We start from the raw sequence: 20,367 nt of genomic DNA, 5'->3' as shown, positions 1-20,367 counted from the left end.
AACTTACCCCCGAGTCCCAAAGCAAGACACGTCCACAGAATCAGGGGATTCATCTTTTCCACGGATGTGTCGCTGGCTTGACGAGAGACCAACGTCAGTGGCTCCATATTGTGGCTCAACTATTGCCACTGTATGAAAACAAGTACGAATCGACCGGCCTGAGAGATGTACACAATTTTGACCTCAGGAATGCATCCAATTGCAACGCAATTAAAGGAGTCATCAACCCTCACTTCCTCCATTGACCTCATTATATTCTGGTTCCCGACCCCATTGTCTTTCGGACAACAAGCATGGGGACAGGTTAGCTAGCGGCGAATTTTGCATACATCAGGAGGTATCCTCCTGATGTATGCAAATCATACGCATGACGTGTATACAGGTCTGAACCCCGCCTTCTGAATTCAAAATCACAACGGTAATGTTTGCCAGCAACCAGGCTATTGCAAATGGCAATAGACCGCGCCACAAATATACATTTCGGAGGTGATGAGCTTCGATTTTTGCTGAACGCAAAAGTGTCCATCAATAAAGAGAGAGAAATTACCAGTGGCGTAAATCTGGTCATGGGGTGTACAACTGAAATGTATAGTAACAACGATAATGTATCTCACCAACCGATGACACATACACGGACCAATACGTATCACTAAACCGATAATGTCAAGAAATTGACGATAGTGTAGTAAAAATGTGCTACGCTATCAGTCGATGTTGTTACATTTTCCGCCTTAACCGATAATGTAACAAATAATGACCGATAGCGTAGTAACATTTACTACACTATCGGTCAATTTCTGTTACATTATCGGTTAGTGAACAGTACCGATCAATTTGTGTGACATTATCGGTTGGTGATACATTATCCGTTGGTTACTACATTATCCGTTCTAACAATGGGGAATGACCAAAATCCAAAAATTGCAAATCGAAAGAGGGGGAGGGCTTGACACCACATTATATTGGGGAAGGGGGGGGGGGCTCTTCAGCATATAGATGTATATCAATAGGAAACAGGTGAGAACAAAATAAACACCAAAAATTGTATTCATATTTAAGGGCCTAGAACGCATTCCAAATCGATTGCAGAACAAATGTGCTGTTAAAGGGGAATTTCCGTCGAAAAATGAAGGTAAAAATCGATGAAAAATTAACTTATTTTTCTCGAAAAATTGTTTATTTTTCCCAAATCCTTGAAATTATGCGTTTAGAGTATCGATATCGATGTTTTTCCTCTTGCATCCATTTGCAAATTTGAAAGTTGCTAGAAAGATGCCTCAAGGGCCAAGCAACGCATTCCAGATCGATTGCAGGACAGATGTGCTATTAAAGGGGATTTCCGTCGAAAAATTAAGGTAAAATCGCTCAAAATTAATTTTTTCTCGAAAAATTGTTTATTTTTGCCAAATCCTTAAAAATGCGTGTAGAGTATCGATTAATGTTCCTCTTGCATCCAGATGAATTTCTGCCTTGTTTGACAAAAGTCCATTTTTGGCGCATACAGAAACCGGAGACTTTTTTTTTTGGCTAACCCCTTGGTTTTTTTAATTTTGGCAAAAAAAAGAAATTTCTGGAAAGTGCTAGAAAGATGCCTGAGGGCCCTAGAACGCATCCCAAATCGATTGCAGGACGAATGTACTGTTAAAGGGGAAATTTCTCTTGAAAAAAATTAAGGAAAATGCTGAAAAGTAAACTTTTTTTTTCTCGAAAAATGTTTAATTGTTTGCTCAAATCCTTAAAATAATGCGTGTTAGAGTATCGATTAATGTTCCTCTTGCATCCAGATGAATTTCTGCCTTGTTTTGATTCATTTTAATGCGTCATATGCGAGATATTTTGTCGACCAGGACTATCGTTTCTGTGCAAAAGTTAGGCAAATGATCTGTTTGGAGTGCAACTGCAGCCTATCCCCGATTTTTCTCCGTTTTTGCACAAGACACTGTTGAGGAAGAGAAAAACAATATTTGTCTAAATCTTCTGTCTTTTTTGTCTGTTTTAATGATTATTAATCTGACAGAATTCAATGAATGCGTCACTCAATTTTGGAGATATTTTGTCGACCAGCACTATCGTTTCTGTGCAAAAGTGCGGCAAATGATCTGTTTGGACTGCAACTGCAGCCTATCCCCCATTTTTCTCGGTTTTTGCAAAAGACACTGTTGAGAAGAGAAAAACAATATTTCGTCTAATCTTCTGTCTTTTTTTTCTATTTTTAATGATTAATAATCTGGCCAGAATTCATTTTAATGCGTCACTGAATTTTGGAGATATTTTGTCCCCAGACTATTGTTTCTGTGCAAAAGTGAGGCAAATGATCTGTTTGGAGTGCCACTGCAGCCTATCCCCAATTTTTCTCGATGTTGCACAAGACACTGTTGAGGAAGAGAAAAACAATATTTTTTCTAAATCTTCTGTCTTTTTGTCTATTTTTAATGATTAATAATCTGGCCAGCATTCATTTTAATGCGTCACTCAATTTTGGAGATATTTTGTCGACGACCACTATCATTTCTGTGCAAAAGTGAGGCAAATGATCTGTTTGGACTGCAACTGTAGCCTATCCCCAATTTTTCTCGGATTTTGCACAAGACACTGTTGAGGAAGAGAAAAACAATATTTTGTCTAAATCTTCTGTCTTTTGGTCTATTTTTAATGATTAATAATCTGGCCAGAATTCAATTTAATGCGTCACTAGATTTTTGGAGATATTTTGTCGACCAGGACTATCGTTTCTGTGCAAAAGTGATGCAAATGATCTGTTTGGACTGCAACTGCAGCCTATCCCATTTTTTTTCTTTTTGGAAAAGACACTGTTGAGAAGAGAAGAAAACAAATATTTGTCTAAATCTTCTGTCTTTTTTTGTCTATTAATGATTAATAATCGGCCAGAATTCAATTTAATGCGTCACTAGATTTTTGGAATATTTTGTCGACCAGGACTATCGTTTCTGTGCAAAAGTGAGGCAAATGATCTGTTTGGACTGCAACTGCAGCCTATCCCCCATTTTTTCTCCGTTTTGGCACAAGACACTGTTGAGGAAGAGAAAAACAATATTTTGTCTAAATCTTCTGGTTTTTTGTCTATTTTTAGTGATTAATAATCTGGCCAGAATTCATTTGAATGCGTCACTCAATTTGGAGATATTTTGTCGTCCAGGGCTATTGTTTCTGTGCAAAAGTGAGGTAAATGATCTGTTTGGAGTGCCACTGCAGCCTATCCCCCAATTTTTCTCGGTTTTTGCACAAGACACTGTTGAGGAAGAGAAAAACAATATTTTGTCTAAATCTTCTGTCTTTTTTGTCTATTTTTAATGATTAATAAATCGGCCAGAATTCATTTTAATGCGTCACTGAATTTTGGAGATATTTTGTCACCAGGACTATTGTTTCTGTGCAAAAGTGAGGCAAATGATCTGTTTGGAGTGCCACTGCAGCCTATCCCCAATTTTTCTCGGTTTTTGCACAAGACACTGTTGAGGAAGAGAAAACAATATTTTGTCTAAATCTTCTGTCTTTTTGTCTATTTTTAATGATTAATTATCTGGCCAGAATTCATTTTAATGCGTCACTGAATTTTGGAGATATTTTGTCGACCACCACAACATTTCTGTGCAAAAGTGAGGCAAATGATCTGTTTGGACTGCAACTGCAGCCTATCCCCCAATTTTCTCCGTTTTTGCACAAGACACTGTTGAGGAAGAGAAAAACAATATTTTGTCTAAATTTCTGTCTTTTTGGTCTATTTTTAATGATTAATAATCTGGCCAGAATTCAATTGAATGCGTCACTGAAATTTGGAGATATTTTGTCGACCAGGACTATCGTTTCTGTGCAAAAGTGAGGCAAATGATCTGTTTGGAGTGCAACTGCAGCCTATCCCCAATTTTTCTCGGTTTTTGCACAAGACACTGTTGAGGAAGAGAAAAACAATATTTTGTCTAAATATTCTGTCTTTTTGGTCTATTTTAATGATTAATGATCTGGCCAGAATCATTTAATGCGTCACTGAATTTTGGAGATATTTTGTCGACCAGCACTATTGTTTCTGTGCAAAAGTGAGGCAAATGATCTGTTTGGAGTGCCACTGCAGCCTATCCCCAATTTTTCTCGGTTTTTGCACAAGACACTGTTGAGGAAGAGAAAAACAATATTTTGTCTAAATTTCTGTCTTTTTTGTCTATTTTTAATGATTAATAATCTGGCCAACAATCATTATAATGCGTCACTGAATTTTGGAGATATTTTGTCGACCAGGACTATCGTTTCTGTGCAAAAGTGAGGCAAATGATCTGTTTGGACTGCAACTGCAGCCTATCCCCCATTTTTCTCCGTTTTGGCACAAGACACTGTTGAGGAAGAGAAAAACAATATTTGTCTAAATCTTCTGTCTGCTTTGTCTATTTTTAATGATTAATAATCTGCCGGAATTCAATTTAATGCGTCACTGAATTTTGGAGATATTTGTCGACCAGGACTATTGTTTCTGTGCAAAAGTGAGGCAAATGATCTGTTTGGACTGCAACTGCAGCCTATCCCCCATTTTTCTCCGTTTTGGCACAAGACACTGTTGAGGAAGATAAAAACAATATTTTGTCTAAATCTTCTGTCTTTTTTGTCTATTTTTTATGATTAATCATCTGGCCAGAATTCATTTAATGCGTCACTAAATTTTGGAGATATTTTGTCCACCAGCACTATTGTTTCTGTGCAAAAGTGAGGCAAATGATCTGTTTGGAGTGCCACTGCAGCCTATCCCCAATTTTTCTCGGTTTTGCACAAGACACTGTTGAGGAAGAGAAAAACAATATTTTGTCTAAATCTTCTGTCTTTTTTGTCTATTTTAATGATTAATGATCTGGCCAGAATTTAATTTTAATGCGTCACTGAAATTTGGAGATATTTTGTCCACCAGAACTATTGTTTCTGTGCAAAAGTGAGGCAAATGATCTGTTTGGAGTGCAACTGCAGCCTATCCCCCAATTTTTCTCGGTTTTGCACAAGACACTGTTGAGGAGAGAAAAACAATATTTTGTCTAAATCTTCTGTCTTTTGTCTATTTTTAATGATAAAAATCTGGCCAGCAATCAATTAATGCGTCACTGAATTTTGGAGATATTTTGTCGACCAGGACTATTGTTTCTGTGCAAAAGTGAGGCAAATGATCTGTTTGGAGTGCCACTGCAGCCTATCCCCCAATTTTCTCGGTTTTTGCACAAGACACTGTTGAGGAAGAGAAAAACAATATTTTGTCTAAATCTTCTGTCTTTTTTGTCTATTTTTAATGATTAATAATCTGGCCAGAATTTAATTTAATGCGTCCCTGAAATTTGGAGATATTTTGTCCACCAGAACTATTGTTTCTGTGCAAAAGTGAGGCAAAGATTGTTTGGAGTGCCACTGCAGCCTATCCCCAATTTTCTCGGTTTTTGCACAAGACACTGTTGAGGAAGAGAAAAACAATATTTTGTCTAAATCTTCTGTCTTTTTGTCTATTTTAATGATAATAATCTGGCCAGAATCAACTTAATGCGTCACTGAATTTTGGAGATATTTTGTCGACCAGGACTATTGTTTCTGTGCAAAAGTGAGGCAAATGATCTGTTTGGAGTGCACTGCAGCCTATCCCCAATTTTTCTCGGTTTTTGCACAAGACACTGTTGAGGAAGAGAAAAACAATATTTTGTCTAAATCTTCTGTCTTTTTTGTCTATTTTAATGATTAATAATCTGGCCAGCAATCATATAATGCGTCACTGAATTTTGGAGATATTTTGTCGACCAGGACTATGTTTCTGTGCAAAAGTGAGGCAAATGATCTGTTTGGAGTGCCACTGCAGCCTATCCCCAATTTTCTCGGTTTTTGCACAAGACACTGTTGAGGAAGAGAAAAACAATATTTTGTCTAAATTTTCTGTCTTTTTGTCTATTTTTAATGATTAATGATCTGGCAAGAAATCATTAATGCGTCACTGAATTTGGAGATATTTTGTCGACCAGGACTATCGTTTCTGTGCAAAAGTGAGGCAAATGATCTGTTTGGACTGCAACTGCAGCCTATCCCCATTTTTCTCCGTTTTGGCACAAGACACTGTTGAGGAAGATAAAAAAACAATATTTGTCTAAATCTTCTGTCTTTTTGTCTATTTTAAAGATTAATCATCTGCCAGAATTCAATTTAATGCGTCACTCAATTTTGGAGATATTTGTCGACCAGGACTATTGTTTCTGTGCAAAAGTGAGGCAAATGATCTGTTTGGACTGCAACTGCAGCCTATCCCCCATTTTTTTCCGTTTTGGCACAAGACACTGTTGAGGAAGAGAAAAACAATATTTTGTCTAAATCTTCTGTCTTTTTTGTCTATTTTTATGATTAATCATCTGGCCAGAATTCAATTAATGCGTCGCTAAATTTTGGAGATATTTTGTCCACCAGCACTATTGTTTCTGTGCAAAAGTGAGGCAAATAATCTGTTGGAGTGCCACTGCAGCCTATCCCCCAATTTTTCTCGGTTTTTGCACAAGACACTGTTGAGGAAGAGAAAAAAACAATATTTTGTCTAAATCTTCTGTCTTTTTTGTCTATTTTAATGATTAATGATCTGGCCAGAATTTAATTTTAATGCGTCCCTGAAATTTGGAGATATTTTGTCCACCAGAACTATTGTTTCTGTGCAAAAGTGATGCAAATGATTTGTTTGGAGTGCAACTGCAGCCTATCCCCAATTTTCTCGGTTTTGCACAAGACACTGTTGAGGATGAGAAAAACAATATTTTGTCTAAATCTTCTGTCATTTTTGTCTATTTTTAATGATAATAATCTGGCCAGCAATCACTTAATGCGTCACTGAATTTTGGAGATATTTTGTCGACCAGGACTATTGTTTCTGTGCAAAAGTGAGGCAAATGATCTGTTTGGAGTGCCACTGCAGCCTATCCCCAATTTTTCTCGGTTTTTGCACAAGACACTGTTGAGGAAGAGAAAAACAATATTTTGTCTAAATCTTCTGTCTTTTTTGTCTATTTTTAATGATTAATGATCTGGCCAGAATTTAATTTTAATGCGTCACTGAAATTTGGAGATATTTTGTCCACCAGGACTATTGTTTCTGTGCAAAAGTGAGGCAAATGATCTGTTTGGAGTGCAACTGCAGCCTATCCCCAATTTTCTCCGGTTTTGCACAAGACACTGTTGAGGAAGAGAAAAACAATATTTTGTCTAAATCTTCTGTCTTTTTTGTCTATTTTTAATGATAAATAATCTGGCCAGCAATTCAACTTAATGCGTCACTGAATTTTGGAGATATTTTGTCGACCAGGACTATTGTTTCTGTGCAAAAGTGAGGCAAATGATCTGTTTGGAGTGCCACTGCAGCCTATCCCCCAATTTCTCGGTTTTTGCACAAGACACTGTTGAGGAAGAGAAAAACAATATTTTGTCTAAATCTTCTGTCTTTTTGTCTATTTTTAATGATTAATAATCTGGCAGAATTCATTTAATGCGTCACTGAAATTTGGAGATATTTTGTCCACCAGGACTATTGTTTCTGTGCAAAAGTGAGGCAAATGATCTGTTTGGAGTGCAACTGCAGCCTATCCCCCAATTTTCTCGTTTTTGCACAAGACACTGTTGAGGAAGAGAAAAAACAATATTTTGTCTAAATATCTGTTTTTTTGTCTATTTTTAATGATTAATAATCTGGCCAGAATCATTATTAATGCGTCACTCAATTTGGAGATATTTTGTCGTCCAGCACTATTGTTTCTGTGCAAAAGTGAGGCAAATGATCTGTTTGGAGTGCCACTGCAGCCTATCCCCCAATTTTTCTCCGTTTTTGCACAAGACACTGTTGAGGAAGAGAAAAACAATATTTTGTCTAAATCTTCTGTCTTTTTGATCTATTTTTAATGATTAATGATTCTGGCCAAGAATCATGATAATGCGTCACTGAATTTGGAGATATTTTGTCGACCAGGACTATCGTTTCTGTGCAAAAGTGAGGCAAATGATCTGTTTGGACTGCAACTGCAGCCTATCCCCCATTTTTTCTCCGTTTTTGCACAAGACACTGTTGAGGAAGATAAAAACAATATTTTGTCTAAATCTTCTGTCTGTTTTGTCTATTTTTAATGATTAATCATCTGTCCAGAATTCAATTAATGCGTCACTCAATTTTGGAGATTATTTGTCGACCAGGACTATTGTTTCTGTGCAAAAGTGAGGCAAATGATCTGTTTGGACTGCAACTGCAGCCTATCCCCATTTTTTTCTCCGTTTTTGCACAAGACACTGTTGAGGAAGAGAAAAACAATATTTTGTCTAAATCTTCTGTCTTTTTTGTCTATTTTTTATGATTAATAATCTGGCCAGAATTCAATTTAATGCGTCGCTAATTTTGGAGATATTTTGTCCACCAGCACTATTTTTCTGTGCAAAGTGAGGCAAATGATCTGTTTGGAGTGCCACTGCAGCCTATCCCCAATTTTTCTCGGTTTTTGCACAAGACACTGTTGAGGAAGAGAAAAACAATATTTTGTCTAAATCTTCTGTCTTTTTTGTCTATTTTTAATGATTAATAATCTGGCCAGAATTTAATTTTAATGCGTCACTGAAATTTGGAGATATTTTGTCCACCAGGACTATTGTTTCTGTGCAAAAGTGAGGCAAATGATCTGTTTGGAGTGCAACTGCAGCCTATTCCCCATTTTTCTCGGTTTTTGCACAAGACACTGTTGAGGAAGAGAAAAACAATATTTTGTCTAAATCTTCTGTCTTTTTTGTCTATTTTTTATGATTAATAATCTGGCCAGAATTCAATTTAATGCGTCACTGAATTTTGGAGATATTTTGTCGACCAGGACTATTGTTTCTGTGCAAAAGTGAGGCAAATGATCTGTTTGGAGTGCCACTGCAGCCTATCCCCCAATTTTTCTCGGTTTTTGCACAAGACACTGTTGAGGAAGAGAAAAACAATATTTTGTCTAAATCTTCTGTCTTTTTTGTCTATTTTTAATGATTAATAATCTGGCCAGAATTCATTTTAATGCGTCACTGAAATTTGGAGATATTTTGTCCACCAGGACTATTGTTTCTGTGCAAAAGTGAGGCAAATGATCTGTTTGGACTGCAACTGCAGCCTATCCCCCAATTTTTCTCGGTTTTGCACAAGACACTGTTGAGGAAGAGAAAAACAATATTTTGTCTAAATCTTCTGTCTTTTTTGTCTATTTTTAATGATTAATAATCTGGCCAAATTCAATTTTAATGCGTCACTGAAATTTGGAGATATTTTGTCCACCAGGACTATGTTTCTGTGCAAAAGTGAGGCAAATGATCTGTTTGGAGTGCAACTGCAGCCTATCCCCCAATTTTTCTCGGTTTTTGCACAAGACACTGTTGAGGAAGAGAAAAACAATATTTTGTCTAAATCTTCTGTCTTTTTTGTCTATTTTAATGATTAATAATCTGGCCAGAATTCAATTAATGCGTCACTGAATTTGGAGATATTTTGTCGACCAGGACTATCGTTTCTGTGCAAAAGTGAGGCAAATGATCTGTTTGGAGTGCAACTGCAGCCTATCCCCCAATTTTTCTCGGTTTTTGCACAAGACACTGTTGAGGAAGAGAAAAACAATATTTTGTCTAAATCTTCTGTCTTTTTTGTCTATTTTTAATGATTAATGATCTGGCCAGAATTTAATTTTAATGCGTCACTGAATTTTGGAGATATTTTGTCCACCAGGACTATTGTTTCTGTGCAAAAGTGAGGCAAATGATCTGTTTGGAGTGCAACTGCAGCCTATCCCCCAATTTTTCTCGGTTTTTGCACAAGACACTGTTGAGGAAGAGAAAAACAATATTTTGTCTAAATCTTCTGTCTTTTTGTCTATTTTTAATGATTAATAATCTGGCCAGAATCAATTTAATGCGTCACTGAATTTTGGAGATATTTTGTCGACCAGGACTATTGTTTCTGTGCAAAAGTGAGGCAAATGATCTGTTTGGAGTGCCACTGCAGCCTATCCCCCAATTTTTCTCGGTTTTGCACAAGACACTGTTGAGGAAGAGAAAAACAATATTTTGTCTAAATCTTCTGTCTTTTTTGTCTATTTTTAATGATTAATAATCTGGCCAGAATTCATTTAATGCGTCACTGAAATTTGGAGATATTTTGTCCACCAGGACTATTGTTTCTGTGCAAAAGTGAGGCAAATGATCTGTTTGGAGTGCCACTGCAGCCTATCCCCCAATTTTTCTCGGTTTTTGCACAAGACACTGTTGAGGAAGAGAAAAACAATATTTTGTCTAAATCTTCTGTCTTTTTTGTCTATTTTTAATGATTAATAATCTGGCCAGAATTCATTTTAATGCGTCACTGAATTTGGAGATATTTTGTCGTCCAGCACTATTGTTTCTGTGCAAAAGTGAGGCAAATGATCTGTTTGGAGTGCCACTGCAGCCTATCCCCCATTTTTTCTCCGTTTTTGCACAAGACACTGTTGAGGAAGAGAAAAACAATATTTTGTCTAAATCTTCTGTCTTTTTTGTCTATTTTTATGATTAATAATCTGGCCAGAATTCAATTAATGCGTCACTGAATTTGGAGATATTTTGTCCACCAGGACTATTGTTTCTGTGCAAAAGTGAGGCAAATGATCTGTTTGGAGTGCCACTGCAGCCTATCCCCCAATTTTTCTCGGTTTTTGCACAAGACACTGTTGAGGAAGAGAAAAACAATATTTTGTCTAAATCTTCTGTCTTTTTTGTCTATTTTTAATGATTAATGATCTGGCCAGAATTAATTTTAATGCGTCCTGAAATTTGGAGATATTTTGTCCACCAGGACTATTGTTTCTGTGCAAAAGTGAGGCAAATGATCTGTTTGGAGTGCAACTGCAGCCTATCCCCCATTTTTCTCGGTTTTTGCACAAGACACTGTTGAGGAAGAGAAAAACAATATTTTGTCTAAATCTTCTGTCTTTTTGTCTATTTTTAATGATTAATAATCTGGCCAGAATTCAATTTAATGCGTCACTGAATTTTGGAGATATTTTGTCGACCAGGACTATTGTTTCTGTGCAAAAGTGAGGCAAATGATCTGTTTGGAGTGCCACTGCAGCCTATCCCCCAATTTTTCTCGGTTTTTGCACAAGACACTGTTGAGGAAGAGAAAAACAATATTTTGTCTAAATCTTCTGTCTTTTTTGTCTATTTTTAATGATTAATAATCTGGCCAGCAATCATTTAATGCGTCACTGAATTTTGGAGATATTTTGTCGACCAGGACTATTGTTTCTGTGCAAAAGTGAGGCAAATGATCTGTTTGGAGTGCCACTGCAGCCTATCCCCCAATTTTTCTCGGTTTTTGCACAAGACACTGTTGAGGAAGAGAAAAACAATATTTTGTCTAAATTTCTGTCTTTTTTGTCTATTTTTAATGATTAATAATCTGGCCAGAATTCATTTAATGCGTCACTGAATTTTGGAGATATTTTGTCGACCAGGACTATCGTTTCTGTGCAAAAGTGAGGCAAATGATCTGTTTGGACTGCAACTGCAGCCTATCCCCCATTTTTTCTCCGTTTTTGCACAAGACACTGTTGAGGAAGAAAAAACAATATTTTGTCTAAATCTTCTGTCTTTTTTGTCTATTTTTAATGATTAATAATCTGGCCAGAATTCAATTTAATGCGTCACTGAATTTTGGAGATATTTGTCGACCAGGACTATTGTTTCTGTGCAAAAGTGAGGCAAATGATCTGTTTGGACTGCAACTGCAGCCTATCCCCCATTTTTTCTCCGTTTTTGCACAAGACACTGTTGAGGAAGAGAAAAACAATATTTTGTCTAAATCTTCTGTCTTTTTTGTCTATTTTTATGATTAATAATCTGGCCAGAATTCAATTTAATGCGTCACTAAATTTTGGAGATATTTTGTCCACCAGGACTATTGTTTCTGTGCAAAAGTGAGGCAAATGATCTGTTTGGAGTGCCACTGCAGCCTATCCCCCAATTTTTCTCGGTTTTTGCACAAGACACTGTTGAGGAAGAGAAAAACAATATTTTGTCTAAATCTTCTGTCTTTTTTGTCTATTTTAATGATTAATAATCTGGCCAGAATTTAATTTTAATGCGTCCCTGAAATTTGGAGATATTTTGTCCACCAGGACTATTGTTTCTGTGCAAAAGTGAGGCAAATGATCTGTTTGGAGTGCAACTGCAGCCTATCCCCCAATTTTTCTCGGTTTTTGCACAAGACACTGTTGAGGAAGAGAAAAACAATATTTTGTCTAAATCTTCTGTCTTTTTTGTCTATTTTTAATGATTAATAATCTGGCCAGAATCAATTTAATGCGTCACTGAATTTTGGAGATATTTTGTCGACCAGGACTATTGTTTCTGTGCAAAAGTGAGGCAAATGATCTGTTTGGAGTGCCACTGCAGCCTATCCCCAATTTTTCTCGGTTTTTGCACAAGACACTGTTGAGGAAGAGAAAAACAATATTTTGTCTAAATCTTCTGTTTTTTGTCTATTTTTAATGATTAATGATCTGGCCAGAATTTAATTTTAATGCGTCCCTGAAATTTGGAGATATTTTGTCACCAGGACTATTGTTTCTGTGCAAAAGTGATGCAAATGATCTGTTTGGAGTGCAACTGCAGCCTATCCCCCAATTTTTCTCGGTTTTTGCACAAGACACTGTTGAGGAAGAGAAAAACAATATTTTGTCTAAATCTTCTGTCTTTTTTGTCTATTTTTAATGATAAATAATCTGGCCAGAATCAATTTAATGCGTCACTGAATTTTGGAGATATTTTGTCGACCAGGACTATTGTTTCTGTGCAAAAGTGAGGCAAATGATCTGTTTGGAGTGCCACTGCAGCCTATCCCCCAATTTTTCTCGGTTTTTGCACAAGACACTGTTGAGGAAGAGAAAAACAATATTTTGTCTAAATCTTCTGTCTTTTTTGTCTATTTTTAATGATTAATAATCTGGCCAGAATTCATTTGAATGCGTCACTGAAATTTGGAGATATTTTGTCCACCAGGACTATTGTTTCTGTGCAAAAGTGAGGCAAATGATCTGTTTGGAGTGCAACTGCAGCCTATCCCCCAATTTTTCTCGGTTTTTGCACAAGACACTGTTGAGGAAGAGAAAAACAATATTTTGTCTAAATATTCTTTTTTTGTCTATTTTTAATGATTAATAATCTGGCCAGAAATCATTTAATGCGTCACTCAATTTTGGAGATATTTTGTCGTCCAGGACTATTGTTTCTGTGCAAAAGTGAGGCAAATGATCTGTTTGGAGTGCCACTGCAGCCTATCCCCCAATTTTTCTCCGTTTTTGCACAAGACACTGTTGAGGAAGAGAAAAACAATATTTTGTCTAAATTTCTGTCTTTTTTGTCTATTTTTAATGATTAATGATCTGGCCAACAATCATTTAATGCGTCACTGAATTTTGGAGATATTTTGTCGACCAGGACTATCGTTTCTGTGCAAAAGTGAGGCAAATGATCTGTTTGGACTGCAACTGCAGCCTATCCCCCATTTTTCTCCGTTTTTGCACAAGACACTGTTGAGGAAGAGAAAAACAATATTTTGTCTAAATCTTCTGTCTTTTTGTCTATTTTTAATGATTAATAATCTGGCCAGAATTCAATTTAATGCGTCACTCAATTTTGGAGATATTTTGTCGACCAGGACTATTGTTTCTGTGCAAAAGTGAGGCAAATGATCTGTTTGGACTGCAACTGCAGCCTATCCCCCATTTTTTCTCCGTTTTGGCACAAGACACTGTTGAGGAAGAGAAAAACAATATTTTGTCTAAATCTTCTGTCTTTTTTGTCTATTTTTATGATTAATAATCTGGCCAGAATTCAATTTAATGCGTCACTAAATTTTGGAGATATTTTGTCCACCAGGACTATTGTTTCTGTGCAAAAGTGAGGCAAATGATCTGTTTGGAGTGCCACTGCAGCCTATCCCCCAATTTTTCTCGGTTTTTGCACAAGACACTGTTGAGGAAGAGAAAAACAATATTTTGTCTAAATCTTCTGTCTTTTTTGTCTATTTTTAATGATTAATAATCTGGCCAGAATTCAATTTAATGCGTCACTGAAATTTGGAGATATTTTGTCCACCAGGACTATTGTTTCTGTGCAAAAGTGAGGCAAATGATCTGTTTGGAGTGCAACTGCAGCCTATCCCCCATTTTTTCTCCGTTTTTGCACAAGACACTGTTGAGGAAGAGAAAAACAATATTTTGTCTAAATCTTCTGTCTTTTTTGTCTATTTTTAATGATTAATAATCTGGCCAGAATTCAATTTAATGCGTCACTGAATTTTGGAGATATTTTGTCGACCAGGACTATTGTTTCTGTGCAAAAGTGAGGCAAATGATCTGTTTGGAGTGCCACTGCAGCCTATCCCCCAATTTTTCTCGGTTTTTGCACAAGACACTGTTGAGGAAGAGAAAAACAATATTTTGTCTAAATCTTCTGTCTTTTTTGTCTATTTTTAATGATTAATAATCTGGCCAGAATTCATTTAATGCGTCACTGAAATTTGGAGATATTTTGTCCACCAGGACTATGTTTCTGTGCAAAAGTGAGGCAAATGATCTGTTTGGACTGCAACTGCAGCCTATCCCCAATTTTTCTCGGTTTTTGCACAAGACACTGTTGAGGAAGAGAAAAACAATATTTTGTCTAAATCTTCTGTCTTTTTTGTCTATTTTTAATGATTAATAATCTGGCCAGAATTCAATTTAATGCGTCACTGAAATTTGGAGATATTTTGTCCACCAGGACTATTGTTTCTGTGCAAAAGTGAGGCAAATGATCTGTTTGGAGTGCAACTGCAGCCTATCCCCAATTTTTCTCGGTTTTTGCACAAGACACTGTTGAGGAAGAGAAAAACAATATTTTGTCTAAATCTTCTGTCTTTTTTGTCTATTTTTAATGATTAATAATCTGGCCAGAATTCAATTTAATGCGTCACTGAATTTTGGAGATATTTTGTCGACCAGGACTATCGTTTCTGTGCAAAAGTGAGGCAAATGATCTGTTTGGACTGCAACTGCAGCCTATCCCCCAATTTTTCTCGGTTTTTGCACAAGACACTGTTGAGGAAGAGAAAAACAATATTTTGTCTAAATCTTCTGTCTTTTTTGTCTATTTTTAATGATTAATAATCTGGCCAGAATTCATTTTAATGCGTCACTGAAATTTGGAGATATTTTGTCCACCAGGACTATTGTTTCTGTGCAAAAGTGAGGCAAATGATCTGTTTGGAGTGCAACTGCAGCCTATCCCCCAATTTTTCTCGGTTTTTGCACAAGACACTGTTGAGGAAGAGAAAAACAATATTTTGTCTAAATCTTCTGTCTTTTTTGTCTATTTTTAATGATTAATAATCTGGCCAGAATTCAATTTAATGCGTCACTGAATTTTGGAGATATTTTGTCGACCAGGACTATGTTTCTGTGCAAAAGTGAGGCAAATGATCTGTTTGGAGTGCCACTGCAGCCTATCCCCCAATTTTTCTCGGTTTTGCACAAGACACTGTTGAGGAAGAGAAAAACAATATTTTGTCTAAATCTTCTGTCTTTTTTGTCTATTTTTAATGATTAATAATCTGGCCAGAATTCATTTGAATGCGTCACTGAAATTTGGAGATATTTTGTCCACCAGGACTATTGTTTCTGTGCAAAAGTGAGGCAAATGATCTGTTTGGAGTGCCACTGCAGCCTATCCCCCAATTTTTCTCGGTTTTTGCACAAGACACTGTTGAGGAAGAGAAAAACAATATTTTGTCTAAATATTCTGTTTTTTTTGTCTATTTTTAATGATTAATAATCTGGCCAGCAATCATTTAATGCGTCACTCAATTTTGGAGATATTTTGTCGACCAGGACTATCGTTTCTGTGCAAAAGTGAGGCAAATGATCTGTTTGGAGTGCCACTGCAGCCTATCCCCCAATTTTTCTCCGTTTTTGCACAAGACACTGTTGAGGAAGAGAAAAACAATATTTTGTCTAAATCTTCTGTCTTTTTGTCTATTTTTATGATTAATAATCTGGCCAGAATTCAATTTAATGCGTCACTGAATTTTGGAGATATTTTGTCCACCAGGACTATTGTTTCTGTGCAAAAGTGAGGCAAATGATCTGTTTGGAGTGCCACTGCAGCCTATCCCCCAATTTTTCTCGGTTTTTGCACAAGACACTGTTGAGGAAGAGAAAAACAATATTTTGTCTAAATCTTCTGTCTTTTTTGTCTATTTTTAATGATTAATGATCTGGCCAGAATTCAATTTAATGCGTCACTGAAATTTGGAGATATTTTGTCCACCAGGACTATTGTTTCTGTGCAAAAGTGAGGCAAATGATCTGTTTGGAGTGCAACTGCAGCCTATCCCCAATTTTTCTCCGTTTTTGCACAAGACACTGTTGAGGAAGAGAAAAACAATATTTTGTCTAAATCTTCTGTCTTTTTTGTCTATTTTTAATGATTAATAATCTGGCCAGAATTCAATTTAATGCGTCACTGAATTTTGGAGATATTTTGTCGACCAGGACTATTGTTTCTGTGCAAAAGTGAGGCAAATGATCTGTTTGGAGTGCCACTGCAGCCTATCCCCCAATTTTTCTCGGTTTTGCACAAGACACTGTTGAGGAAGAGAAAAACAATATTTTGTCTAAATCTTCTGTCTTTTTTGTCTATTTTTAATGATTAATAATCTGGCCAGAATTCATTTAATGCGTCACTGAATTTGGAGATATTTTGTCCACCAGGACTATTTTCTGTGCAAAAGTGAGGCAAATGATCTGTTTGGACTGCAACTGCAGCCTATCCCCAATTTTTCTCGGTTTTTGCACAAGACACTGTTGAGGAAGAGAAAAACAATATTTTGTCTAAATCTTCTGTCTTTTTTGTCTATTTTTAATGATTAATAATCTGGCCAGAATTCAATTTTAATGCGTCACTGAAATTTGGAGATATTTTGTCCACCAGGACTATTGTTTCTGTGCAAAAGTGAGGCAAATGATCTGTTTGGAGTGCAACTGCAGCCTATCCCCAATTTTTCTCGGTTTTTGCACAAGACACTGTTGAGGAAGAGAAAAACAATATTTTGTCTAAATCTTCTGTCTTTTTTGTCTATTTTTAATGATTAATAATCTGGCCAGAATTCAATTTAATGCGTCACTGAATTTTGGAGATATTTTGTCGACCAGGACTATCGTTTCTGTGCAAAAGTGAGGCAAATGATCTGTTTGGACTGCAACTGCAGCCTATCCCCCAATTTTTCTCGGTTTTTGCACAAGACACTGTTGAGGAAGAGAAAAACAATATTTTGTCTAAATCTTCTGTCTTTTTTGTCTATTTTTAATGATTAATAATCTGGCCAGAATTCATTTGAATGCGTCACTGAAATTTGGAGATATTTTGTCCACCAGGACTATTGTTTCTGTGCAAAAGTGAGGCAAATGATCTGTTTGGAGTGCAACTGCAGCCTATCCCCCAATTTTTCTCGGTTTTTGCACAAGACACTGTTGAGGAAGAGAAAAACAATATTTTGTCTAAATATTCTGTCTTTTTTGTCTATTTTTAATGATTAATAATCTGGCCAAAATTCAATTTAATGCGTCACTCAATTTTGGAGATATTTTGTCGACCAGGACTATCGTTTCTGTGCAAAAGTGAGGCAAATGATCTGTTTGGACTGCAACTGCAGCCTATCCCCCAATTTTTCTCGGTTTTTGCACAAGACACTGTTGAGGAAGAGAAAAAACAATATTTTGTCTAAATCTTCTGTCTTTTTTGTCTATTTTTAATGATTAATAATCTGGCCAGAATTCATTTGAATGCGTCACTGAAATTTGGAGATATTTTGTCGACCAGGACTATTGTTTCTGTGCAAAAGTGAGGCAAATGATCTGTTTGGAGTGCAACTGCAGCCTATCCCCCAATTTTTCTCGGTTTTTGCACAAGACACTGTTGAGGAAGAGAAAAACAATATTTTGTCTAAATATTCTGTCTTTTTTGTCTATTTTTAATGATTAATAATCTGGCCAGAATTCAATTTAATGCGTCACTCAATTTTGGAGATATTTTGTCGACCAGGACTATCGTTTCTGTGCAAAAGTGAGGCAAATGATCTGTTTGGAGTGCAACTGCAGCCTATCCCCAATTTTTCTCGGTTTTTGCACAAGACACTGTTGAGGAAGAGAAAAACAATATTTTGTCTAAATCTTCTGTCTTTTTGTCTATTTTTAATGATTAATAATCTGGCCAGAATTCATTTTAATGCGTCACTGAAATTTGGAGATATTTTGTCCACCAGGACTATGTTTCTGTGCAAAAGTGAGGCAAATGATCTGTTTGGAGTGCCACTGCAGCCTATCCCCCAATTTTTCTCGGTTTTTGCACAAGACACTGTTGAGGAAGAGAAAAACAATATTTTGTCTAAATCTTCTGTCTTTTTTGTCTATTTTTAATGATTAATGATCTGGCCAGAATTCATTTTAATGCGTCCCTGAAATTTGGAGATATTTTGTCCACCAGGACTATTGTTTCTGTGCAAAAGTGATGCAAATGATCTGTTTGGAGTGCAACTGCAGCCTATCCCCAATTTTTCTCGGTTTTTGCACAAGACACTGTTGAGGAAGAGAAAAACAATATTTTGTCTAAATCTTCTGTCTTTTTGTCTATTTTTAATGATTAATAATCTGGCCAGAATTCATTTGAATGCGTCACTGAATTTGGAGATATTTTGTCCACCAGGACTATTGTTTCTGTGCAAAAGTGAGGCAAATGATCTGTTTGGAGTGCAACTGCAGCCTATCCCCCAATTTTTCTCGGTTTTTGCACAAGACACTGTTGAGGAAGAGAAAAACAATATTTTGTCTAAATATTCTGTCTTTTTTGTCTATTTTAATGATTAATAATCTGGCCAAAATTCAATTTAATGCGTCACTCAATTTTGGAGATATTTTGTCGACCAGGACTATCGTTTCTGTGCAAAAGTGAGGCAAATGATCTGTTTGGACTGCAACTGCAGCCTATCCCCCAATTTTTCTCGGTTTTTGCACAAGACACTGTTGAGGAAGAGAAAAACAATATTTTGTCTAAATCTTCTGTCTTTTTTGTCTATTTTAATGATTAATAATCTGGCCAGAATTCATTTGAATGCGTCACTGAAATTTGGAGATATTTTGTCCACCAGGACTATTGTTTCTGTGCAAAAGTGAGGCAAATGATCTGTTTGGAGTGCAACTGCAGCCTATCCCCCAATTTTTCTCGGTTTTTGCACAAGACACTGTTGAGGAAGAGAAAAACAATATTTTGTCTAAATCTTCTGTCTTTTTTGTCTATTTTTAATGATTAATGATCTGGCCAGAATTCAATTTAATGCGTCACTCAATTTTGGAGATATTTTGTCGACCAGGACTATCGTTTCTGTGCAAAAGTGCGGCAAATGATCTGTTTGGAGTGCCACTGCAGCCTATCCCCCAATTTTTCTCGGTTTTTGCACAAGACACTGTTGAGGAAGAGAAAAACAATATTTTGTCTAAATCTTCTGTCTTTTTTGTCTATTTTTAATGATTAATAATCTGGCCAGAATTCATTTAATGCGTCACTGAAATTTGGAGATATTTTGTCCACCAGGACTATTGTTTCTGTGCAAAAGTGAGGCAAATGATCTGTTTGGAGTGCCACTGCAGCCTATCCCCCAATTTTTCTCGGTTTTTGCACAAGACACTGTTGAGGAAGAGAAAAACAATATTTTGTCTAAATCTTCTGTCTTTTTTGTCAATTTTAATGATTAATGATCTGGCCAGAATTCATTTTAATGCGTCCCTGAAATTTGGAGATATTTTGTCCACCAGGACTATTGTTTCTGTGCAAAAGTGAGGCAAATGATCTGTTTGGAGTGCAACTGCAGCCTATCTCCCAATTTTTCTCGGTTTTTGCACAAGACACTGTTGAGGAAGAGAAAAAACAATATTTTGTCTAAATCTTCTGTCTTTTTTGTCTATTTTTAATGATTAATACTCTGGCCAGAATTCATTTTAATGCGTCACTGAATTTGGAGATATTTTGTCTACCAGGACTATTGTTTTGTGCAAAAGTGAGGCAAATGATCTGTTTGGAGTGCAACTGCAGCCTATCCCCCAATTTTTCTCGGTTTTTGCACAGACACTGTTGAGGAAGAGAAAAACAATATTTTGTCTAAATATTCTGTCTTTTTTGTCTATTTTTAATGATTAATAATCTGGCCAAAATTCAATTTAATGCGTCACTAATTTTGGAGATATTTTGTCGACCAGGACTATCGTTTCTGTGCAAAAGTGAGGCAAA

At 36.3% G+C, this 20,367-nt stretch overlaps 1 protein-coding gene across 1 annotated transcript in view; it reads right to left on the bottom strand.

Moving 5' to 3' along the window:
• Positions 1–20,367, bottom strand: part of LOC119733092 (trypsin-1-like) — a 48,053-nt gene that overhangs the window by 4,015 nt on the left and 23,671 nt on the right. The window contains exon 2 of the mRNA XM_038206674.1: positions 8–128. Within this exon, the coding sequence (XP_038062602.1) occupies positions 8–128 (121 nt within the window). The remainder of the gene's footprint in view (positions 1–7; positions 129–20,367) is intronic.

The sequence above is a fragment of the Patiria miniata genome, unplaced genomic scaffold (assembly GCF_015706575.1).
Source record: "Patiria miniata isolate m_02_andy unplaced genomic scaffold, ASM1570657v1 HiC_scaffold_1, whole genome shotgun sequence".
In the NCBI taxonomy this organism is placed as follows: domain Eukaryota; kingdom Metazoa; phylum Echinodermata; class Asteroidea; order Valvatida; family Asterinidae; genus Patiria; species Patiria miniata.
The sequence above is the reverse complement of the archived record's forward strand: the minus strand, read 5'-3'. Positions and strand labels throughout refer to the sequence as shown.